Source organism: Pan paniscus, chromosome 14 (assembly GCF_029289425.2).
Source record: "Pan paniscus chromosome 14, NHGRI_mPanPan1-v2.0_pri, whole genome shotgun sequence".
NCBI classification, from domain to species: Eukaryota; Metazoa; Chordata; class Mammalia; order Primates; family Hominidae; genus Pan; species Pan paniscus.
The window spans coordinates 50878713-50905091 of NC_073263.2; the positions used below are offsets into that span (position 1 = coordinate 50878713).

The following is a 26379-nucleotide window of genomic DNA, read 5'->3' on the forward strand; positions in this document are numbered from 1 at the left end:
AATATGGAACATTTTCACATCTGCAGGTGTAACCACAGCTTCACGAATTATCTTTTTTTTCTTATTTCTTTTCTTTCTTTTTTTTTTTTTTTACAATGATCCTTATGCTAGATTCATTTATCTTGAAATGGCAGGCAAAAGCAGCTTCAGACCTCAATCTACAGTACATGTGAAGCATTTAAACTGTTTCTTTTAATGTCATGACTTTTCTCTGCTTCTTGCAGGGACTTCCAACATCACTAGAGGTACTTTGTATGGGTCCCATGGTGTTCAAGGTTTATGGTATTGCACTAACCACGAAAAATATGTGAGAACAGCAAGATCACTTTACATTGCCATGCACAATTTACTGGAGAGATGAACTGTTCACATGGAGATGATCAGCATCACAGGGCTTTTTAAGCAGATACTCACAGCACTTCACTTCACTACAATAGTAACCAGAGAGACCTACGAAATTATTATGGTAATACAGTAAGTACTACAGTTATTTACTATGTACTGCAGTCATTTACGCAGTTACAGTTTAATACTGCATCCTTACACTTTACATTTCTCTTCACTATAAATGGCGCCAAGTACAATCTGCATTTGTGTAAGTTTTGGTAAATTTTAATTTTTTATAAGAGATTTATGTATATTTTATGGTAGTAAATAAAATACACCAATATCTATATATATTTTACACATTCATATCTTTTTTAAAATTTTTTCAAAATTTCTAGGCTGCATGGCTCATCTGTGAGTTTTTTCAAACTGTCACAAATCTTCAAAAAATTTTTCCAACATATTTATTGAAAAAATTTTGTGTATTAAGAGGACCCAAATAGGTCAAACCCATGCTGTTCAAGGGTCAACTGTATAGAGTAAGAAAAGACTGTGATTGAATGAAACCTGTCTATATTTCAAGGAGGCGGCTGGGTGCAGTGGCTCGTGCCTGTAATTCCAGCACGTTGGGAGATGGAGACGGGAGGATCACTTGAGTCCAAGAGATCAAGACCAGCCTGGGCAACACAGGGAGACCCTGTCTCTACAAAAAAAAAAAATTTATTTTAATTGGCTGAGCATGGTGGCACACATCTGTGGTCCCGGCTACGAGGGAGGCTGAGGTGGGAAGATTGCTTGAGCCCAGGAAGTCAAAGTTACAGTGAGCCAAGATCGCATCACTGCACTCCAGCCTAGGTGACAGGGAAACTTTGTCTCAAAAACAAACAAACAAACAAAAAGGAGGAAGCTGTTGATCTAAGCATCAATTACGTTCAAAAGAATGTGGTCTGGACGCAGTGGCTCATGCCTGTAATCCCAGCACTTTGGGAGGCTGGGTGGATGGATCACGTGAGGCCAGGAGTTCAAGACCAGCCTGGCCAACATGGTGAAACCCGTCTCTACTAAAAATACAAAGATTAGCTGGGCATGGTGCTGGGTGACTGTAACCCAGTTACTCAGGAAGCCGAGGCAGAAGAATTGCTTGAACCCAGGAGGTGGAGGTTGCAGTGAGCTGTGATCACACTGTTGCACTCCAGCCTGGGCAACAGAGCAAGACCCCGTTTCAAAAAAAAAAAAATGTGATTTTTGGCGGTGGGAACCATTTCTACAGAGAGAAATGCAAAGTGCAAAGTAGGCCCCAGGTCTACAAGTAACAACACAAGCCACAAACACAGTATTTGAAAGGCACAAGTTACCCTACTCTCTCCCCAATATAACCGTCAGGAACCTAATAGAACAATTAAAAGCTCATGAAATCCTAACAGCAGTGATATAACTGTTACTTAAAAGTTTTTCCTGTGACAATGTAAAAATGACCTTTAAAACATTAAGGTAGTGAAATAAAATCCTACTCCTACTACCACTTGCAAATATTATGTCCCCTACCACAACACATTTTACCCTTCAATTTAAGCATGTGGTATGTAACAATAGGATGTGAAGCAGTCATCTTGGTCCACAAGACAGAGCTTCATGATAAGAATGGCAGAGCAATATGCTAGGGGCATGGGCCCCTGACAACGGTGTGTAGGAAAGCCACCTGATCAGCTCATATTTTTCCATTGGAAAAAGTTGTATTAAGGTCACAATTATTTTTAAATTTCTCCATCACAGTAGCCAAACCTGTAATTTAACTAACAGAAATTCCAAACTGAGGAGTGTGGGCTTTGTCAATAATACAATATCATATAAATGTTTGGTTTTTAAAATACAGAATGCTTTGCAAATTTGCATGTAATCTTTGCGGAGGAGCCATCCATGCTAATCTTCTCCGTATAGTTCCAGTTTTAGTGTATGTGCTGCTAAGGGAGCACTAAGATTTTTTAAATTTCCTGGCTCCTAGAAATGATAAAATGTTTTTTATTTAAAAATTTGTTTTTGTTTTTTTTGAGACAGAATCTAGCTCTGTGTGCAGTGGCACAATCACATCTCCCTGCAGCCTCAACCTCCTGGGCTCAGGTGATCCTCCCACCTCAGCCTCCCAAGAAGCTGGGACTACAGGCACATGGCTCCATGCCTGGCTAACCTTTTGTATTTTTGGTAGAGACAGCGTTTTACTACGGTGCCCAGCTGGTCTCTATCTCCGTGGCCCAAGCAATCCCAGCCTCGGCCTCCAAACTGCAGGGATTACAAGTGTAAGCCACCATGCCTGGCCTAAAATGTTTTTTTAAAAAAGAAAAATCGTAGCTAAATTGAGGCAGTGGCCGTGAGAGTAGAAAAAAGATGAAAAGGAAAGGCATTTTGGAGACTGAAGCTACCCAGCTGGGCAAAAGAGAAAGGTAAGGATTTGAAGTTTTAAATTTTAACTACATAGAAGATGCCTGTACCCACTTTGGGAGGCCTAGGCGGGCGGATCACTTGAGGTCAGGAGTTTGAGACCAGCCTGGCCAACATGGTGAAACCCTGTCTATACCAAAAATACAAAAATTAGCTGGGTGTGGTGGCGCACACCTGTGGTCCCAGCTACAGGCACAAGAATCACTTGAACCTGGGAGGCAGAGGTTGCAGTGAGCTGAGATTGCACCACTGCACACTCTAGCCTGGACAACAGAGTGAGACTCTGTCTCCAGGAAAAAAAAAAAAAAAAAGATTTTATGTGCCTTCAAGAAAACAATGGCAAATAGAGCATTATTGTTGAGGACTCACCTTAGTTATCCAAATTTTCTGTCTTTAAAATTTTTTTGTAAAGGCCAAGGATTACAAACCTATCCTTAACATTATTTGTATGTTTAAATTGGATACAATAATAAATTTAATCCAAATTGAAAGTCAAGTTTTCCAGAAAGCAGATTCAACAATAATTTTTCAATTAGGCTAAAAAAAAAAAAAAAAAAAGGTATATCCATACCTCCCAATTACTAGATTCTTTTACTCATTGAACAATTATATTATCTAATATATGCCGTGAATGAGATACCAATGTCTTAGCATTTGTATCTAAATGCTAAACAGCATTATTATTTAGCACTGACCTCCTACTGTTATTGATGTTTCTTACCCAGGATCTTTTAGCTGATCTTGATAACTTTTCCTTAAACGTACTTTAGCTACCAAATCAACACCACTTTATTGATACCTGAATTCTTGCAACTTAGGTTTTATAAGGTTCTGCAATAAAAAAAGGAATTAAAAATTTGTTTTATATTTATTTTGAGTTGGGATCTCACTCTACTGCCCAGGCTGAGTGCAGTGGTTGGCTCCCTGCAGCCTAAAACTCGCATCTCCGCCTCCTCAGTAGCTAGGACTACAGGCACATGCCACCACACCCAACTATTTTTTGGCTTTTTTTGTAGAGACATGGGTCTCGCTGTTCTTCAGGCTGGTCTCGAACCCCTGGCCTTAAGGAATTCTCCCTCCTTAGACTCCTAAAGCACTGGGATTTACAGACATTAAGCCATGGATCCCTGCCCAAAATTAATTTCAAATTCATCAATTAGGCCCAGTGCGGTGGCTCACACCTGTAATCCCAGCACTTTGGGAGGTGGAGGTGGGCAGATCATCTAAAGTCAGGAGTTCAAGACCAGCCTGGCCAACATGGTGAAACCCCATCTCTACTAAAAATACAAAAATTAGCTGGGCGTGGTGGCCGGTGTCTGTAGTCCCAGCTACTCAGGAGGCTGAGGCAGGAGAATCGCTTGAACCAGGGAGGCAGAGTTGCAGTGAGCCGAGATTGCACCATTGCACTCCAGCATAGGCGACAAGAGACTCCACCTCAAAAAAAACAAACAAACATCAATTATTTTGCTGTTTGTTTTGTTTTTTGGTATTCCTGATGCGAGATGTCTTTATCATGTATTGTTGATTAGGTTGTTCATCAGTTAATCTTGAATAACTGAAATCTAAGCTGAAGGCAATAATACATCGGCTTTCTTTTCATGCAAGTCAAACTGCTAAAATCTACCACAAAATATTAGCCTTTCATCAGCTTGGTCTTCAGATCCAATACATTTTCCCCTCAAATGAAAGACAATGCAATGCCATCCACAACAATGCTAAAAAAAAAAAAAAAAAAAGGAGGAGGGAAACAAGGTTAAGTCCTGTCTTCTTCCTCCTACCCCAAAAAGAGCTCAGAAATTAAGGTGCTTTCCCTAACAAAGCCTCCTCCTGCTCCATGAAGTGACCAAGCATGTCATGGCAGACCCAGAGATTTATAATCTTCAACATATCATTATCGGGGAAATCAAGATTTGACAAAATTCTTCCTTCACGCCCCGTTTCTGCAAGACCACCACTTTCTAGCTTAAAATAAAGAAAAAAAAAAAAAAAGACAGCTGCAGGAATGCTTGGCTGCCCGCTAATGTACAATTTTGCCCAAACGCAGAACTTGACGCCCACTATTACCAAAGGATGGCCTTAGTAAAGTAACCCCCGCGAAGAGCAAACTGTTTAGCAGCCGCTCCCTCGAAAAGGACGGAAGAAGAGGTCTCTTCTGAACCTGAGGATAGTAGAGAGGCACTCCCCTTCCACTACTAGCTTTGCTCCTTTCTCAATCAGGCAGTTCATCAGCTAGCCTCCTTTGTCAAAGGGGGTTCATGGTCAGAATCTTTGCGAGACAAAGATTACTAAAAGAGCTCCCCGGAACCAATGTTAAGGCATCAAAGACCCCGCCCAGCCCCCACAATGATCAACAAACCAAAACCTGGGATCCCTACTATTACCACTACCACAACCATCACCACCACCACCACCACCATTCCTCGCTCTCTCTAGCCAGGGATGAGACTCAGGCCCAGGAAACCCATCCTTTCCGCAAGTGGGAAGGCGCTGGGTCTCCTCCCTTAGGCCTCTCCTTTACCCCAATGTTCTCTCCGGACCCCTCCACTACGGCCAGGTGCTATGTAAGTTTTCAACCCCCAAGAAGCCCAGTCCCAGCCACACACAAGATGGCAGCCCCACACCTACCGGAGGAAACAGCTGCGCCACCACTCCAGTGATGCCGGCCTCTCGACTACGAGTAACTCCATTGGCTCAGCTAGAGTGCGCGAGACAAGCCGAGAGCGCTAGCAGTCAATCGGGAGGCGGCGCGTTCGGGCGCCACTGCGGTGCCAGCGGTAAGTGAGCCGAGTCTCTGAGGCGTGAACCAGTAGGGAGTGCGACCAATCAATGGGCTCCTGGCTGGGTGGTGGGACGGCCGGCGTCCGACTCCTCCCATGTAGTGATCGGTTTAGGTAGGTCGGCCTGGTCCCCGGCGGAGGTTACGCCTTCCCTCATCCCCGGTAGAGGCGGGGCGGGACTGTTGTGGTTGAGATGAAGGCTAGTAAATGGTGAAGTACTTCCCGGCCAAAGGGCACCTGCGCTCGGGAGGTTTGGGCGGCTTGGCGTCGGAGGAGAGCCCCACCCGCGGAGGAACCCAGCCTTGCCAACGGAGCTGGCGGAGCTCACTCCTCAGGTCAGGCGGGCGGCATAGAAAACGCAGCGGAGCCAGGTGAAACCAAGGCACCGCCGTGGCTGGCCCCCGACAGTTCCTCTAGCCGGGAGGTCGGAGGAGCTGAAAACGCCGCGGAGCCCTCGGCCGCCCGAGCAGGGGCTGGACCCCAGCCCTTGCAGCCTCCCTTCTCCTGGCACCCAAGTGCAGTCCTGGCTGCAGAAGGGGCCGCGGGCGCACTGAGTTTCCAACCTCCATTTCAGCCTGTCTGTCTCAGGGTGCAGCCTTAATGAGAGGTGATTCCCAAGCTGCTGGGAACCTGAGGCTGTCAAAGGGGCGGCAGGAAATGGACAGCAGTATAAAACCCAGAAGCAGAACTTGAAGGTTAAACCACTAGTCCATTTCACAGGTAAGATTACACGAGCCCTTAAATACAGCAAGTTCAGTCATTCATCCAAGATCACGGAGTTCAGATTAGATAGTAACACTTCTGACTCGCTATCAGCCACAGCCCAATAAGTAATTAAGTAAGGAAAGATGTGTAATTTAACTGTGCTCTTTGGCATGTGGAAACCTGCAGTGAGCTCTGTAAATACTAACACATGAGGCCAAGGAGAGGAGTAAATTTGAAGAGGTCAAATGGAGTAACCAAAGCATAGGCTCTGAAACCATGCTGCCTGGTTCCTTATTTTGTGTCTGCCGCTTACGGTATGACATGCCTTAGCTTCCTCATCAGCAAACGAGCTGCTAATTTAACCCACATGACTGTTAGGGGGATTAAATAAGAACACGTGAAGTAGTTAGAAGCGTGACTAACCCGTGGTTCTTAAGCGTGACTTAACCCGTGGTTCTGTCGTTACAATTAAAACGTAAGGAGCGGAGAGGAAATGGTAAACGTGTTTTTAAAGCCTGTTTTTAGAAACGAAAAGGAACCATACATTGAAGCAAAGCAGACTGGCTTAATTATTTTTCTACCAAAATGAAAAAGTGAGAAGGGGAAAAAAGTTTTTTAAGCCCATTTACTCTCTGAAATATTAACACCAGTTGTCTCTGGATGATGGGATGGTGTTTAAATTTTCTCCTTTATGCTTTATTGTATTTTGCAGATTTTCTCCAGGAAACATGTTTTACTTGTGCACGTTCAGTTGTTTTCAAATTTTCAGGTGTGAACGCTGGTGAGAGCTGCTTAAAAACAAAGCTATGGGCCGGGCGCGGTGGCTCACACCTGTAATCCCCACATTTTGGGAGGCTGAGGCGGGCGGATCACTTGAGGTCAGGAGTTCAAGACCAGCCTGGCCAACATGGTGAAACCCCGTCTCCACTAAAAACACAAAAATTAGCCGGGCGTGTGGTGGCGGGCCCCTGTAATCCCAGCTACTCGGGAGGCTGAGGCAGGAGAATCGCTTGAACCCGGGAGGCAGAGGCTGCAGTGAGCCGAGATCACGCCACTGCACCCTGCACACTGCACTGGTGACAGAGCGAGACTCCGTCTCAAAAAAAAAAAAAAAAATCTATGGCCGTGCGCGGTGGGTGGCTCACATCTATAATCCCAGCACTTTGGCAGATCACTTGAGCCCAGAGTTCAAGACCAACCTGGGCAACATAGACCTCATGTCTAAAAAAAAATAAAACTATTACTGAGTGTGCTTAGGTGGAAGTATAAATTGGTAGAACCTTTCTGGAAGAGAGTTTGACAATATGCTATAAAAAGCTTTAAAATGAATTCCTTTTTGAACATTTATATATACTTAATTTTTAAAAATTAAGTACACTTTTACATTCTTTTACAGAATTGGTACCTTGTAGATAAAGAGCACAATCCAGATTTTGACCTTGAGTTTTTTCTTGCGTGTCAAGGTTATACTTATAAAAACAGTTGAATAGCTTCCCGTATTTTTCCTTCTTGAAAGTTCGTATATGATAAAAATTCTCCGTTCTTTGAAAGTTTTGTACAAGGAATGTTCCCTCACTCCTCTCCCTCCCTACTCCCGCTGGAGACTTTGGTACAGAGCTTTCAAGTGTTTTTTAATACTTACACCTTTTAATACTGTTACATATTCTATATAGGTGAATATATACATTTGTAATTTTTTAGTGGAAAAATACCATACTACATCATTCTGTAGCTTTATTTCTTGACATTGTTTTTGCAGCCTGTACATGTTATTTATAGCTCATTATGTTATTTATGGATCATTTCTTTTACCTGCTGCATAGTGTTCCAGTGTATGACTGAATTGATCTGTTAATATAAAACATTTCTTTGTCTCTTTTATTGGTCTTGTTGTTAAATCCTATTTTGTTTGATGTGTGCTGTATAGCACATTTTATTGCCATTCTCTTGAGAACATTAGGTTTCCAGTTTTTCACCATACAACAATGCTGCAAGGAAAATCTTTGTGTTTTCTTGTGCACATGTGCTATTTCTCGAGGATATATACCTAAAAGTGGAATTGCTTGGTTTTAAGTTGTGAGCATTTTTAGTTTTAATAGGTCATGCTAAATTTGCCTCCAAAAATACCTCTACTAATTTACATGTTCCACAGGTAGTTTATGAGAGTTAAGTTTCTCTACAGTTTAGACTAACATGAGATATTATCTTCTTCATTTTTGCCTAGTGATGGCTGCAAATTATACTTTTAATTTTCATTCTGTGATCTAAGATTGTAGTGTCTATTATGTTTATTAACCTATAATTTATATGCATTTCTATAGTTTTTTAAAAACCTGTTTAAGTTCTTTATGTGTCCTCGATACTGTATTTTTAGAAGTCTCTTTGGTGTGTATGGTTAATTATGCCTCCTTTTTGTTGCTATTGTTAAAATACGTTAAAAACATTTTCTCTTAGCTTCTTGCTTGGCTTTTGACTTTTTGTTAACTTATTTGTTCTACAGATGGATTTTCCTCTGCCAATCTTTAGGCCTCTTTTTATCTTACTGAATTTCTCTAAGACTTCCAGTACAATATTGAATAAAAACAGTGATAGCAACTGTCTTCATCTTGTGCCTAATAAAAATTCTCCGAATGTTTCATCATTGAGTATGATGTTTGCTGTCATTGAGTAGGATGTTTTGGTAGATAGCCTTGATCAGAATAAGAAAGTTCTCTTTTTTCCTAATTTGCTAAGGGGCCCCCCACCTTCCATGGAATAATTTTATATTGAATTGTTTTGTTTTTCTGCATGAAGTGATAGTTTTCCTCCCTTTGCCTGTTAATATAGGCATTCACATTGATAAACTTTTCATGTTAAACTTTTTAGGTATTCTTGGGATAAACTATTTTGGTAATACATTCTTATTCTACTGCTGGATACCTTTATTCAGTATTTTTGTGTCTAAGACCCAGTAGTGATTTGGGCCTTGAGTTTTTTTCTTGCATGTCAAGGTTATACTTAATCTCATAAAAAAAAGTTGAGTAGCTTCCCATATTTTTCCTGCTTCAGAACAGTTTGTATATGATAAAAATTAGCCATTCTCTGAAAGTTTTGTACAATTCATCTGTAAAACTTTATGGACCTAGTGTACTAGCAGTGAAAAAAATTTCATATCTCATAAAAAAAAATTGAGTAACTGCTTAAGAAAAAGTTGAGTAGCTTCCCATATTTTTCCTGCTTCAGAACAGGTTTGTGTTTGATAAAAATTATCTATTCTTTGAAAGTTTTGTACAATTCATCTGTAAAACTTAATGGACCTAGTGTACTAGCAGTGAGGGGTGGGGATGTGTGGCACACATCTCTAGTAATATCTTCAGAGTTTTGAGCCTATTTGGTAATTTATATTTTCCTAGAAAATTGTTCAGTTTGTCTGTGCTCAGGTTCATTGACATAAAACTGTCTGAATTTTAAAATGTTTAAAATCTCTTCAGTAGCTAGAGATCTATCTTCATTTGTTATTATTTATTTTGTTGCTTTTTTCCCAGCTTCTTTAATTGAATGTTTAAGTCAATATTTTCATTTTGCTAATAAAATTTATTTAAGGCCTAAATATCTCTTGGCATGCTGCTTTGGCAAAATCCTTCAGGCTTTGAAATGTATCACTTCAACCAATCACCATTTCTAAATGTTCTTAAATTTCTCCTTTGATTTCTTCTGTAAACCTTATACATTATTTGGGAAATTTGATTTTTTAATTTCCGCAGGTAGTATGGGGTGGGGGGTTGATTTACTACATTCAGTGACTATGCTCCGTGTAAACAGTCTTTTGGAATTTGTTGATAATTCCTTTTGGTCTCATAATAGTTTTTGTAAATTTCATGCTTTTCCTCCCACAAGAAGTATTTTCTGTTGGGTGCAGCGTTCTATACATTTTTTGGATTAAGCTTGTTAATTTGTCATTTAAATCCTTTATACTCTGGTTTTTTACCCACTTTATCTCAGTTTCTTAGATTTGTTACTTCATCACCAAATTGTGGATCTGTGCATTTTCCTTTATATATTTCAGAGTGATGTTATTTGTACATAAAGGTTCATGAATATTAAATCTGGTGAATTGTTCTGTCAGCATAAAATATTTGTGTCTTTTATTGATTTTCATATTCAACTCTTATTTGATACATTTCTTCTTATAATTGCAGATGTCTTTTTCCAGTCTCTTCGTTTTCAGCCTTGCTGTGACATTTCGTGTAATTTAAATGGGTCTCTTATTTTAAAATATCATATCTAGGTTTTGCTTGCCATCCAATCTGAGAGTCTGCTCTTTAATAGGTAATTCACCTTTATTGTGATTATTGACATATTTTGGCCTTATTCTTGTCATTATTTAACAAGCTTCTCTTTGTATCTTTTATATCTTATTTATCCACCTGTTTTTTGGGACAGAGTCTTGCTCTGTTGCCCAGGCTGGAGTACGGTGGCGTGATCTCGGCTCACTGCAACCTCTGCCTCCCAGGTTCAAGCAATTTTCCTCCCTCAGCCTCCCAAGTAGCCCAGATTACAGGTACACACCACCACACCCAGCTAATTTTTGTATTTTTGGTAGAGATGGGATTTCGCCATGTTGGCCAGGCTGGTCTTGAACTCCTGACCTCAGGTGATCCACCCATCTCAGCCTCCCAAAGCGCTGGGATCACTTTTATTTTTAATTGAGGTTAGCCCCAAGTTTTCTTTATTCAGTTTTTTTTTAAGTTGATTAACTTTACATTTCACAGTTCTTAAATTTATGTTTTCTTAACAAAGTGTACATTTAGTCAGTTTTGATAAGGCCCCTGTAAAGAAGAATTTAGCGTGCTTCTACTTTGCTTTCTCTCATCTTGAAACAATCCCTTCCATCTCTCCTCCAGAAAAGAACATAATCTCTCATGATATCTTTAAGAATTTTTCTTTCATTTGTTATTAAATTCAGTTTATATTTAACATTAATGTGTTTTACTCATTTCTTTGCTCACTATTGCTACTTATACCTCAGTGCTTTCTTATAGGTTCATTTTTCATCATCAGATACTTATTTCTTTCACAGTCTCTGAGTGACTCTTTGAATGTCTGTAAATGTCTTTTTTTCATCTTTAGTATGGAAAGATAGCTTGGCTGGATATAGAGTTCTGGGTTCATACTGACTTTGCTTTAACATTTTGCATCTGACATTTCTGATGAGAAATCTCATTACTAGTCTAATACACCTTCCTTTTAGATAATCTACATTTTTCTGGAAACATCTAAGACTTTGTGTTTTTGATATTCTGAAGTTAGTCACGGTTTGTCTAGCGATGTGTGTTAAGAATTTTATCCTGGTTGGTACTCAGTAGATTCAGTTTGCTTATGTGCTTTCCAGTTCTGAGAAATTCTTGGTCATTATTGCCTCCTCTCCATTTTCTCAATTTTTTGCCTCCTCTTGTTTCCTTGCTCTGTGTTCTTGGTGAATTACTCAACTCAGTCTTCCAGCTTACTAACTGGCTCTTCATGTTAGTCTGTTCTGTCATTCAGTCATCTATTGAGTTTATTTCAACAACTGTTTTTATATCCAAGATAGCTAACTGGCTTTTTTTCAGAATTGTATGTTATTTCATGGATGAGATTTCCTTCTTTAGCTCAGTCTCTTTCATAGTGTAGCCTTCTTCAGATGTTTGAGGACTCTTAGTTGTGCATTAATCTCCTCTGAGAGGATTCCTGCCCATCGTTTTTGCTGTTGTGATTGTGGTTGCCATCATCTCTATAGCTTCCCATCTGTTTCCTTTCCCCAGAAGGGCCTTACAGACTTGGCCCTTAGAGAGTTCCCTTTTTGTTTTCAGCATGGCTATATATATATTTTTTAAATCTCCTAACATTTCCATGGTTTGGTGTGGAAGTGGCAGAAGAATTTACAGTATCTTGACTAACATCTTGAGAATTAAAATTGTTGATCTATTTTTGACCTATTATTCTACCTCCAGATATGTTATCCTAGGGAAATTGCCAGAGATATGTATAAAGTATATTTATTTTAGCATTATTTATTATACTAAAAATTAATCTATAAAGGAAAACAATCTAAATATGGAATATAGAGGTTTATATTATTAATTAATATTTTTATTAAAATTTAATTATTAAAATATTTAATGTACTATAATGTATGCGTTATTGACCAAAGTATGTTATACAGCCAGTTGTATTATACAAAAATATTAGTGATGGAGGAAAATGCAGGAAATGTTTTTAATGAAAGATTATAAAAAATTAAATATACTACAATCCAAATTTTTGTTTTAAAACTACATTCTGAAAGAATAACAATAATTGGTAGTGTTCCTTGAATCTTTCATATGTCAGGCACATTATATGTAATTAAGTCTTGTCCTCAGAACAACCTGTGAGGTAGTTAGTATTATCCCCTTTTTAAAAGTTTTATAAAAGACTTATAAAATGGAGATAGTAATGTAAATACAAATATATTAAATATGGGTGATAGAATTGGGTGGGCCTTCTCTAATATTTCTAATTTTGATACTTTACATGTTTTTTCCAGATAACATGTTTTTTTGTAATGGTTCATGCTGTTTTAGAAGATCAAGCTGTTATAACAATATCTTATTTCTTTATATATACATATATATATATATATATATATATATAGTCCTTTACAAATATGCACTATTCTTTATTGTTTTCCTTACAGAATGTTTCATCCCTTTGTGGACCAAAAGATGGAGTTGGTTTTTATTTTTAAAAAGATAATGTTAATGATCTGATACCACTACAAATATTCACGTGAGAAGATTCATGGACTTGTCTTTTGGTTGGACTGTCACTCATTTCTGAAAGTTTCTTCAGCCACAATTTCTATTTGAAAATTCAAGTATCAAAGGATACCAGGTTTAGAATGGTATAATGATGTATTTTGTCTGAGGACTGCAAATTTTATAGAGACCACAGTTGGATTCCAGTGATATTCTGCAATCAAAGTGATTTGATAAACCTAATTTTGAAGCATTTTATATTTATAAGCGACATCAAAAGATGGGAGAAAAAAATGGTAGGTTGAAGAACACACTGTTACACTTTATATCTAAAAGTATAAAAGTATATAGACAATGTAAGCTGATGTGGAATTGTCAAGGTTTTGCATTGCGAGGAACTTTTCTGAATTAGAGGGAATTAAGGGTTTATTCTTGTATAGCCACCAATTTTGACCGTCTTTATCATTAATTATGAAAAAATTGACTTTTTTGAAAACCTTTTTTTTTTCTTTATTTTGTGATGGAGTCTCTCTCTGTCGCCCAGGCTGTAGTGCAGTAGCACAATCTTGGCTCACTGCAGCCTCTGCCTCCTGGGATCAAGCGATTCTCCTGCCTCAGCCTCCTGAGTAGCTGGGATTACAGGCATGTGCCACCATGCCCAGCTAATTTTTTGTATTTTTAGTAGAGATGGGGTTTCACCATGTTGGTCAGGCTGGTCTCAAACTCCTGACCTCATGATCTGTCCGCCTTGGCCTCCCAAAGTGCTAGGATTACAGCACTTGCACCTGGCCAAAATAGGTGAGCCACTGCACCTGGCCAAAATACTTTTAGTGTTACAGAAAAATTGAGAGGATTGCAGAGTTCCAGTAAACCTGGTACTCAGCTTTATCTATGATTAACATTTTACATTTGGATGCTACATTTGTTACAATTAATGAACCAATATTGGCACATTATTATTAACTGAAGTCCATAGTGTATTCACATTAGTTTTTACCTGATGTCTTTTTCCATTCCAAGATCCCATCCAGGACACCACATTACATTTATTTGTCGTGTCTGCTTAGGCTCCTCCTAGCTGTGATAGTTTCTGAGATTTTCTTGTTTTTTATTTTTTTGGGATTTTGTATCCAGATATTTTACAAGATGCCCCTCTGTTGGAATTATTGTCTGATGTTTTTCCATAATTTGACTGGAGCGATGGGTTTTGGGGAGTGTGATCTCAGAGGTAAAATGTCATTTTCATCACATCATATCAAGGGTACATGCTGTCAGCATGATTTCTCAGAGTTGATATTGAACTTGATCAACGGAGCTTGAGCTGGCTAATGTAGGTGGTGGTATCAAATTTCTCCACTGTAAAGTTACTCTTTTTCTCCCATTCCCTGCTATACTCTTTGGAAATAAATCACTATAGGTAGCCCACAGTTAAGGAGTGGGGATTTATGCTCCCCCTCCTTAAATGTGGAATATCTACGTTAATTATATTTGGAATATTTCTGCAGGGGAGATTTATCTCTATCTCTTCTTCCCTGTTTATTTATTCAGTTAATCATTTATATCAGCATGGACTCATGGCTATTTATTTTATACTTTGAGTTACAAGCCAGTACTACTTTATTTATTTTGTTTTTCAAATTGTCCCGGGTTTGGCTATTGGGAGCTCTTTCAGTTGGCTCTTTTTTTTCTTTTTTTTTTTAAGATGGCGTCTCACTCTGTTGCCCAGGTTCATGTGCAGCAGCACAATCTTGGCTCACTGCAACCTCTGCCTCCTGGGTTCAAGCAATTCTCTTGCCTCAGCCTCCTGAGTAGCTGGGATTACAGGTGTGTGCCACCACGCCCAGCTAATTTTTGTATTTTTAGTAGAGATGGGGGTTTCACCATATTGGCCAGGCTGGTCTCAAACTCCTGACCTCAAGTGATCCACCCGCCTTAGCCTCCCAAAGCGCTGGGATTACAGGTGTGAACCACCATGTCCTGCTCAGTTGGCTCTTGTGTCCCTTTGATATACCGTCATCAGTGTAGGTATTTTTTATTTGTCTTTGTTTTATAGCACTTCCCTTTTGGCACTCGAAGATTGCTCTAGATTGATCTCGTATATTTCTTACCCATCTTAGAGTGAGCCATTTCTTGAATAACCTGTCAATATTTTTATTGGAAAATGGTATTAGAAACCAAGGTCTGAATGATAGGTGTATTTGTTGTTACTGGAGTGTCCTTGTTTATAGGCCCTTTCAGCTGGCAAAGCAATGAAGTATGTATATATATATATACTAACTTATATATACACAACTCATGGCTATAAATATTTCTATATGTAACTGTTTGTATCTGCCTTAAGCTAACCATGAAATTACGCTGATGTTTCCAACTCTAATCTATTACCACGTGGATCATTTTAGTCTCCTCACCTTAACTGTATGCTCCCACTCCAGTAGTAAAAAACTTAGTTCCCATCACCCACCATCCATTTACTTAATTGTTCAATTCCAGTATATATATGTAGCAGTATCAGAATTGTTCACCCTTGACTGGGCACCATGGCTTATACCTATAATCCCAGCACTTTGAAAGGCCGAGGCCAGGAGTTAGACCAGCCTGGTAAACATGGCAAAATCCTGTCTCTACTTAAAAAAAAATAATAATAGTAATACAAAGTGGCACACGCCTATATGTAATCCCAGCTATTCCAGAGGCTGAGGCATGATAATTGCTTGAACCCAGGAGGCAGATGTTGCAGTGAGCTGAGATCGTGCCACTGTATTGCAGCCTGGGTGACAAAGCAAGACTATCTCAAAAAAAATAAATAAATAAAAATAGAATTTTAACCCATCCCCAGGTAGGAAAATACTTTATCAACTAGAGTACAGTAAGTAAGTAAGTATGTGCAGTTACTTTTGCCTTTATTTTTACAGACTCCACTCATTTCCAAAGTTACTTAGGTCAATACCTTTTCCACCCAGCCCTTGGTGAAGTTGTTTATACATTTGTAATACAGTTAGATTCTCTTCATAGTCTGCATTCCTTACTGAGATCCCTGACGTCCTAAATGATTTTTAAAATTTGCATACATTAAAGTTCATTGTTTACTCTTTAAATTCTGTGGGTTTTTACAACTGCATAATGTCATGCATCTATAATTATAGTATCATACACAATAGTTTCGGTGCCTTTGACATAGTTGTAATGTATGGATTGTTATACAGATCATAGTACTGATTTCACCAGGCTGTGATCTAAGCCAGTGGTTCTCAATTTTTTTTTGGTCTCAGGATGACTTTATACTCTTTAGAGTATTTAAAACCGCAAAGAGCTTTTGTTTATGTGGGTAACATCTGTTGATACTTACTGTAATAGAAATTGAAACTAAGAAGTTTCAAAAAATATTAATTGGCTTATTTTTAAGAAAATAATAAATCCAACATGTTGAAAATATAAATAGAAACTATTTTCTAAAGCAAAAATATTAGTGAGAAGGATAACATTGTCTTACCTTGTTAGAAATATCTTTAATAACTGGCTTATTAGATTCTTATATCTGCTTCTACATTCAGTCTTCTGTGTTATATTACTTTGGTTGAACTGAATAAAAGACAAGCTTCACACAGACAGGAAGCTGAAGAAGGAAGAGTATTTCAATAGCCTTTCATCTAATTGTGGATATTTTTCTTTGTTGACTCCAAAACTCAACAGGTAGTCATTCCTTAAAGGTTAGTTGGAGTGTGGAGTCTGACATATCATTGAGTATTTTTACAATGTTACATTAAAATCCATTGGTCTATCTTGCACTTTGAGTAGATCTTTTACCATGTATGATTTTACATCATGTATTGACCACTTGTAAAATATTGGTTCAGTGAATCGTGCAGATCTTCCAAATGTTGACACATTTAATCATATAATTTTAAAATCACATTTGTTAATATAGCTACTGATCTCATTTTAAAAGTGGTTAACTCTTCAGAAACTTTCAGGTTTGCCATGGCAGATACAAGGTTTTCAAAATTCTCATTTTCATTCTGTAGCTTGAATTTTGTCATTAGCAACAAATATTGTTAGTTTTGTCCTTCAAGTGATAGGCTCACTTTGCTCATATGCCAAACACTCAAGTCTGGAAAACTACAGTTTTATCAGTGGTTCTTTTAAGTAAAAATGGTTTTCATTTAAAAAAAAAAAACAAAAAAAAACTAGATAGTTTAGTTTACAAGTTGAACAATCCCACTAGTATTTTTCCTTGAGACAGCCATTGTACTATAATGGCTGTACAAATGATTGTAATAACTTATGTTGTTTCATTAAAGGTATACTTAGATGAAATTGGTGGTGAAGATCACAATAGTAAGTGAACTATCACTTACTGATAGTTTGATGCCACTAACTTGATTCATGCTAAGTCACTAGCAGTTTTACTCACCAGTGCCTTTGTACTATCAGTTGTCAATATAATAAAAACAGCAAATGTCCTAATATTATTTTTTAAATAGTTTGTCCTTGTGTATTCTCTGAAATGATCTGGGGAGTCCTAGGGGTCCACAGACCACATTTTGCTAATTACAGGTTCAAAGATACCTTAGAGTTCCTCTAGACCAATACCCTAAAGCCCCTTACTACATATGTTTCTGTGTACTGAGGTCATTATTAATGTATTTGGTAAGTATTTCATAAATACTTGGCTAGCAAATGAATTCAGATCAGTATTATTCATGAGCATTGTCTGTTTACAAAGACTGTCTAAAGTGAGATTGGTAGACATAGTATAACTATACCATGTACTTGGCGTCCTTCATTACAAGGCTGCTACACTTCTTGCCTCATGGTTATAGTCTTGCAATGAATAGTCATAACTGACTAAATAAAAAAGAGAGTTTGAACAGATAATAAAGTTATCAGATGGTATTCTTCATTTCTGGGGGCAAATAGCAGTAATATTAGTATGCTGAATTGATCTTCAATTCAAGTGCCTGCTCCAGTATTCCTTGTAAATATCTTCTAGTAAAATATACCGAAATATTTAGTTTTAGGTTATAATGCTGAGCATGCATACAATGCAGAAAGAAGTGAAGATCAGGAGCAAGAAACTAAAGTTGTTTGTATTGTAGTAACTATGTCTACAGTCGAAACCAAAGTCTCCCAGATGTTTCTTGTGATACTCATTTAGTCTCCTTGTGTACAGAAGTTGTTAACTGGATCTATTAGTTTCATTTATCAGAAAGTTTGGTTACCTCTTTTCTTATTACTGTGGTTAAGGGCTTCCATAGCAAGAAGACAAAGAAAAATGATCAAGAAGGAAGACATGAGGAACAAGTGCCGTTTTAATGAGAATTAAACCTAGCAATATGAGATAATAAGGAAGTCATAAGGAACAACATATTTATATAAAACCCAGAACAAATAAATATGAATTGCTTAGTTACATTCATTTATTGTAGAAGCAGATTCAGTATTTTCTTTGATTGGCTTTGTGTTTTTAAATTATATTACGAGTGTCCTTTTTTTTTTTTCAAAATCATTTCCAAGATTGAGCATTTACTCTGTTTACTTTTTAAATAACTCATTTTAAGTAGTTCCTACCAGAATAATTTAGTAGCATGTATTGGCATTTCTAAGACTTTTTTTTTTTTTTTTTGAAAGAGTCTCGCTCTGTTTTTTATTAATCAGTTCCAAGATTGAGCATTTACTCTGTTTACTTTTTAAATGACTCATTTTAAATATTTCCTACCAGAATAATTTAGTAGCATGTATTGGGATTTCTAAGACTTTTTTTTTTTAATAACTCATTTTAAGTATTTCCTACCAGAATAATTTAGTAGCATGTATTGGCATTTCTAAGACTTTTTTTTTTTTTTTTGAAAGAGTCTCGCTCTGTTACCCAGGCTGGAGTGCAGTGGCGCAATCTCAACCCACTGTAACCTCCGCCTCCTAGGTTCAAGCAATTCTCATGCCTCAGCCTCCCGAGTAGCTGGGACCACAGGCGTGTGCCACCACGCCCAGCTAACTTTTTTGTGTTTTTGGTAGAGATGGGGTTTCACCGTGTTGGCCAGGCATGTCTCAAACTCCTGGCCTCAAGTGATCTGCCTGCCTCAGCCTCCCATGAGGTGTGGTGACACCACACCTAGCCTCTAAGACAATTTTAAATGATAAACCAAAAATTCATTGAGTCTTGATTGTTGTCTTTCAGCATCACAGCTTTTTTTTCCTCAGTCCAGGACAAAATTTTATGTGATTCCAGAATACTTTAATGTTACCAAAAGCTATTTTTAAATACTTCCAAAATACTTGAAAATACTTCAAAATACATCTCAATGTCCACCTCTAATAAAGATAAATCCCTAGTAAGAGGTATTGACTCATATCTGTGAAGGGAAACTTAACAATAATCTATGAAGTGCTTTGAAAAATAATTTTGCCTAAAAGTGGTTTTTGTTGATTATCAGTGAAAAACCTAATGATTTCAGGCACCCTGAGAAAGCCCTGCTTCACAAAATATTTTCCTCATTAAGCTGATTGTTCTCTAAAATTCCACAATGAAAGATGAATTCCTTTTGTTCACTGCAACCTCGAACTCCTGGGCTCAAGCAATCCTCTCGCCTCAGCCTCCTGAGTAGCTTGGACTACAGGCATGTACCACCTCGCCTGGCTGATTTTTTTGTAGAGAGGAGGTCTTGCTATGTTACCCAGGCTGGTCTTGAACTTGGCCTCAAGTGATTCTCCTGTCTCGGTCTCCTAAAGTGCTGGGATTACAGGCCTGAGATACTGTGCGCAGTTTGTTATTTCCATTTTATAGATGTGGTCACACAGTTAATAAATGGGTCAGAACTAGTATTCAAACCCAACTACACTTGAACTCCAAAGCCTAGGTGGTTAATCACCACTCTTCTTTCCTTGGCTTCTGAGATACTACTCTCCTGGGTTTCTCTTCCACCTCAGTCTCTATAGTTCCTTTTCCTTGTATTGTTGATGTTCTACATAAGACCCTTCTTATTCTGTATGTTCTCCCTATGGAATTACATCTACTCTATGGCATCAGCGAGTGTTTGTACATTAATGACTCCAATTTGTATTTCTGAACCAGATCTTACTCTAGAGCCTATGCATCCAGTTTGTTCGGAGAGCCTCTTACTACTTAAATTTGCCACCTGTCCCTCTGCCTTTATTCATACCTTAATGAATAGCATTATTGTCCATATGATTGCCTGAGGCAAAAAAGTGGAGATCATTCATGACTCCTCCCACTGCTACCTGAGTGATCTTTCTGGAAAACATAATCACATCATAAGATCCTTATACCTCTTGGGTAGCTTTCCATATAAAAGTTGCTTAGCATGGCACATAGGGCCTTCGATGTCATGCCCCTACCTGCCTTTTAAGCACCAGTTCTCATCCATTTTGTCCGCTCACATTGCTCTTGTTTAAAATCTTGAAATCTTGTTTGAGCTGTGCTATGGGGAATTAAAAGTAAGCTTAGTCTTACATAGTATGCATCAGGCCAGAGTATTAGTAGGAAAACAACACCCCTCCAGAGGCCACTATGTTGGCAGCAGCACTAATTAGCCAGAAGTCCCCTTTGGGAAAGGTGACTTTCCCAGCAGGAATTGAGACTTTGATACCTAAGCCCCTTATGCAGGTTCTCCCTTCTTTGCCAAACTTGGAGGTTCTGGGTTTAATTTGTGTTAGGGAAAATGTATTTTTTGTAAGCCATCTGGACTGTCTACTCATTAATCCTCCCTGTGCCTACTCCAGTGACCTTTCTAAAATGCAATTATTACAATGTCTTTCCTTTGCTTATAGGCCCTATTAGTTAATTTTAAATAATTTTATACATTGTAACATTGTATAAATGAATTATGCTTAGCATTTTAGGTATTTTTGTTACTTTTAAACGCGAAGTGAGATTTAGCTTTTGACAACTTATAATTGTTTTTCTTATATTTTCAATTTTGAAAGGATTGTTTCTTTAGGAAAATTTTGAAGTATTAGCTTACTGGGCATCAGAAATGTTGGCTCATTTATGTAACTTTCTCTGTACAACTTTAAACATTAATTTGCTTCATGCAATTAAACATATAGAAGACTTTTTTAAAAAGCAGTATTGTTGGACATTTAGTTATTTCAGCAGCCATTGAGTTGTCTCATTCTGAAACCACACTCGGTGGAGATTATACCCCTAAGACTTTTTAAAGTGCATGTATAATCTATACATATACCCCACAACCACTCTCCAGTGAAGTCTTCCTTCTGTTTTCTAGTCAAGAAAGTGTCACTAAAATTTTCAATATATATTTTAAAAATTAACAGAAATGGGTGAGATACTTAGATCATATTGTTTCTAGCTCTTTGTAAGGAAGCATTACTAAAATATTTTCCTCAAGGAAAATGATAGACCAGATGAGTCTTGATCTTGTTTAGAAACCAAGTAGATTGTTCTATAACATGTTCTTAGATAAATTATAGTATTTTTCTATTAGCTCTTAGGCTAGTCACTTATTTTTATTTTAGGCGATGCAAAAACTTTCTGGATGGAGCTAGAAGATGATGGAAAAGTGGACTTCATTTTTGAACAAGTACAAAATGTGCTGCAGTCACTGAAACAAAAGATCAAAGATGGGTCTGCCACCAATAAAGGTATGAAGCAATAAAAACTTTGAATATGTTTAATACTAAATATTTCTCTCTGGCAGTACAGTATCATTCTATTTCCAATATTGCTGTTTGTAAAAGTAGATGGATGTAATTACTTTTGAATAATACCTACTGAATTTCTTTTTATCTCAAGCTACTTTTTTCCCTCATTTATCTTTTTTTTTAGGGGAATGTTGCAAAAGTAACATCTGCTCATTATATAACATTTGGCACTTATAGAAAAATATAACAAGGAAAAATTATTCCACATTCAGAGACAACTAGTTTTTTCATATGTATGCGTAAAAGTACATATAACTTTATTTTGCCTGCTTTAAACAGAACTTACTCTACCAGTCTTCTGAAAGCAAAATTTGTGTTCTACATAGGCAGTTAGTTCAGTAATCCAAGTTTTTATTTTTTCTATTTGTTTGTTGTCGACCCTGGTTGGTTGTAGAGCGTAAGACCTTAAGATGGAATCCTCCTTCAATCCATCAGGACATATGGTTTTGAAGCAAATTTTTCTCCAGATTATTTTTAATACTTTCTGGATGTTCTTATGACGTTATTATTATGTGTTTATCAAAAAAAAATTGGCACTGTTTTTCATTTTAATGTTCCTTGTCAATCGTTCATGAGTCAGATAAATCTAGATTCTAATCCGATTGTACTACTTCCTAGCTGAATGTCCTGGAATAAATAGCTTAACCTCTGAGCCTCAGTTCCTTTTGTCTCTAATGCAGATAGTCCTATTAACCTCTCAGAGGAATAGTGAAGATTAAATGAGATAAAATATGTAAATTGTTTAGCACAGTAGCTGGCACCATGAATAAAGGTAATGGTGATGCTGTTTTTCTGTCTTTAACAGAATACATCCAAGCAATGATTCTAGTGAATGAAGCAACTATAATTAACAGTTCAACATCAATAAAGGGTATGTACATCTCTATTCCCATTGTAGAGTATTCTCTGATATTTTCTTGCCATGAAGCAGGATAGCTTTAATATGTTGGGCTAATTAAAGATAATTTAAAATAAAATCTAACATCCACATTTCTAAGTTACATAAATCACAGTTTCCTCTGTTAAATGAAAAGTCCTACCCATCTAGAGATAGTAAATGCACATCCAACTAAGCAGCCTAGGGAAAGAATTAACAAATGTGTGTCGTCTTTGGGGGAAAAAAAGACTTTCTTATATAAAGAGGGCAAATAGAATTCTAACTTTAAAACACTATATATCCGCTTTCTGTGAAGAACAATACTTGAAAGATATATTCTTGTATAGATAAGTTGGTGGGTAAATCTTTTATTTCTAGATTGCTTTTAGGCCATCAGTCTTCCAAGCTCTAAATCAGCTTAGAAGGATCAAAGATAATGTACTAAAGAAAAACTGTTTCTCTTCTCACAAAGCTTCTGACACCAAATGTGGGTTTTCCATGCCATGCAATTCTCCAGTATTCTGTGGACACCAATGGATGTTGTATTCTAAAATTTAATTCAGTTCTGACACTACTACCCAGAGTTAGCACAGATCCCACAGATTAAGGGCCCATTCCCACCAACTTGCTCCTACTTCAGACACTGGTCACAATCCCTGGGCCTCCTGTACTTCTGACTGACTTCGCTACAAATTAGAGGTTCCCACAACCCCCTCCTCAGATTCCATGATTTGCTATAATGGCTTATAGAACTCACAGAAGTATTTACTATTACCAGTTTATTATAAAGGATATTATAAAGGATATAAATGAATAGCCAGATGAAGAGGTACAAAGGGCAAAGTTGGGAAGGGCCTGAGAACAGGAGCTTCTGTCCCTGTGGAGTTTTGGGGTGTACCACCCTCCCAGTATGTAGATGCATTCACCAATCTGAAAGCTCTCTGAACCCTGTTGTTCAGGGGCTTTGTGGAGGTCTCATTACATAGGCATGATTCAGTAATCAGCCCATTGGTGATTTGCTTAATCTGCCTCTTTCTCTTCCCTGGATATGGGGGTGGAAAGGGTAGGGATGAAAGTGAGAACTCATTAACCATGCCTTTGTCAGAAGTGCCTTGGTCTTTCTGACAACCAGCCCCCATTCTGAAGCTGTCTAGGGATAGCTCACCTCTCAACAGTCATCTCATTAGCATACAAAAGACACTTGTATCACTACTGGAGATTTCAAGGGTCTCAGAAGTTCTTATGTCAGGAACTGAGGATTAAGACAAATATTATAACAGAAGGTGCTCCTCTCATACCTGTTACTTGAAATTAGAAGGGTTTTAGGGAGCCAGGGCAGAAACCAAATATGTATTTCTTATGATGTTACATGTACTAAGACTGTAAAAAGAAAAACTGAGAAGTTATTTTAACAGGATCAATCACCATTCCATAAATCTTAGTCTATCACGTTTGCTGAAGTTTTAAGGAAGTACAATATTTACTAAGTTTGTATTAATGCTGTTAGATGTTGTCAGTAAATGTCAATAATTTTTGTCTTTTATAATTTGGAGCCGTAAGGCTTTTAAATCTCTGAAAATATAGTCTAGCATCACCAGTCTATTTTAAGTAAACCATTTGGTATTCAAAGTATCCTCAATTTCAGTGCTACAGTATAGCTTTGGAAGAGTAGTTTCTTGAAGAAAACAGTCTTCCTTTCACAGTATCCTTCAGTAACACTCGGAATTGTAAGGGAGGAAAAATTTTATCTCAGTGGCTGGGGGATGAGGGCTGTAACAAAAGATAGAAGACAGGTTAACAGGAGAAGAGACATAAACAAATGTGTTAATTTTTTTTTCTTTTTTTTTGAGATGAAATCTTGCTCTCTCTCCCAGGCTGGAGTACAGTGGTGGTATCTTGGCTCAGTGCAACCTCCCCATCCCGGGTTCAAGCAATTCTCCTGCCCCAGCCTCCCGAGTAGCTGGGACTACGGGCGCATGCCGCCACACCCGGTGATTTTTTTTTTGTATTTTAGTAGAGACAGGGCTTCACCTTGTTGCCCAGACTGGTCACGAACTCCTGAGCTCAGGCAAACTGCCTGCCTCAGCCTCCCAAAGTGCTGGGATTACAGGTGTGAGCCACTGCGCCTGGCCAACTTTTAATTTTATATGCTCAAGTGTTGCGGGAATTAGGAGGACCAGAGAGACCTTCAGGTGAATACAGGAGGATCTGTATTGAGTGCACTCAGACCCAGCAGACTTAACATCCAAAAACTGGGCCCAGAACAAAGACAGCACTTGACTTTTATACACAAGGGGGTGTGCTAGCCTGAAACAAGCTTACAGTGGCATGAAGCGTAGTGGCATGAAAGTAAGGGTACAGAGGCAGAACAAAGACAGTTAATCAAATTGTGACAGGTTCATAACTCAGCATTACACATGTTTGCTATGCAGCCCAGATGTCTGTTATCTAGGTTTTTCTCTAGTGCCTAGCACAGCTTATTCCATTACCTTCACTGTGGTGCCCAGGTGGCCATAATTCAGGCCTGCTCAGATGGCTCATGACCTTCACTCCACCACTGCTTAGATAAAACAGAATACTTGAAGTTACTAGTTACAAAGAACAGGAATCTATACACTCATACCATAAGAGAAAGGAAAATTTGTTTTTCTCCTCTCTATGTTGAGGGAGTGCTGGGAGGTCCCAGAGCACATTCCTTTGTGTCCTGTCTTCTTAGATAGTATTAACAAGACTTTTTCTGGGTCTGGGCTGTGCCTGTTGCTGCCTCTGGGATAAGTCATCCTAATACAGGAAAGCTTATTTCTCTTTTTAATTTTATTTTTCTTTCTTTATTTCCCTGCCTCACAGGAGCATCACAGAAAGAAGTGAATGCCCAAAGCAGTGGTGAGATTTGAGAGCACATTATACCACCCTAATAGGTGAAAGGGAGGAGCAGAGGGGCACTTCTGGAAGAACACATGACTTCAAAGATAATTGGGTCCTATGAGAATAAGTGGAAGATTTGTAACAGTGTCTGTCTGAGTATAGTACTGACTTCCTCTGCTCTCCCTGATTAGATGAAATCATTCCTGGTTGATGAAACTTCTGGGAGGGGATTTATGACAATTGAGTTTCTTTTTGGGAGGATCTATTTTTAGACAGATAAGGGAACTCCAGAGAAAACTTCTTCCTGTATTTGTTCATTCTCAGATGTCTTCAATTCAAAATAATCTTTATGCTACTATATCTCATCTGGACAATCCTTAAGGGATTATATTTAGTTTTGCAAGAGAGAGGCTTTTAACCTCACTTGTTACCAAGAAAAATGGTAACAACTAATTCTAAACATTTCTTTTCTTTCTGAAGAACCTTTTTTTCCATAAAAAGTAAGTTGATTTTTGTTTGGGGTCTTTTAAGGAAATAATTTTATCAATAGAAATGCCGAATATTATAATTTCATATTTTTATGTAGTTTGTCCATCTGAAATGTAACGAATGCATCAAGATAAGAGTATATTTATTTGCTAGTGGTGAAGTGTTTTTAAGTAAACAGTTGGGGAGAGTTATGTAATTGACATTGTTGGCAAATGTAAGGATTGAAAACCTTTGGTAATAAAGTTTCATGTGGGCTGGATACAGTGGCTCAGGCGTGTAATCCAAGCACTTTAGGAGGCTAAGGTGGGAGGATCCCTTGAGCCCAGGAGTTTGAGACAAACCTGGGCAACACAATGAGACCTCATCTCTACAGATAATTAAAAAAAAAATTAGCTGGCTGTGGTGGTGTGTGCCTGTGGTCCCAGGTACTCAAGAGGCTGCAGTGGGAGGATCGCTCGAGCCCAGG

At 38.0% G+C, this 26379-nt stretch overlaps 2 protein-coding genes and 1 non-coding gene across 25 annotated transcripts in view; 1 reads left to right on the forward strand and 2 right to left on the reverse strand.

Annotated features, from left to right (window-relative positions):
- CAB39L (calcium binding protein 39 like) overlaps positions 1-5526 on the reverse strand; it is a 137952-nt gene extending 132426 nt beyond the window's left edge. For 11 of the 17 annotated variants that reach the window (XR_008620630.2, XR_008620632.2, XR_001338760.4 and 8 more), the window contains exon 1: positions 5389-5526. The gene's annotated coding sequence lies outside the window, so the exon portion shown is untranslated. The other 6 variants (XM_055096783.2, XM_055096780.2, XM_055096781.2 and 3 more) reach the window with 4 other exon arrangements.
- On the reverse strand, positions 2191-2300 carry LOC112436973 (U6 spliceosomal RNA). Its single transcript, XR_003025636.1, has one exon. It is a non-coding gene; the product is annotated as a U6 spliceosomal RNA (small nuclear RNA).
- Positions 5363-26379, forward strand: part of SETDB2 (SET domain bifurcated histone lysine methyltransferase 2) — a 50962-nt gene continuing 29945 nt past the window's right edge. The window contains exons 1-5 of one of the 7 annotated variants that reach the window (XM_055096772.2): positions 5470-5537; positions 12940-13296; positions 21497-21622; positions 22488-22553; positions 25407-25442. In XM_055096772.2, the coding sequence (XP_054952747.1) occupies positions 13281-13296; positions 21497-21622; positions 22488-22553; positions 25407-25442 (244 nt within the window). In that variant the 5' untranslated portion in view covers positions 5470-5537; positions 12940-13280. Of the gene's footprint in view, positions 6261-12939; positions 13297-21496; positions 21623-22487; positions 22554-25406; positions 25443-26379 lie in introns of all 7 variants that reach the window. The other 6 variants (XM_055096773.2, XM_003809818.6, XM_055096775.2 and 3 more) reach the window with 6 other exon arrangements.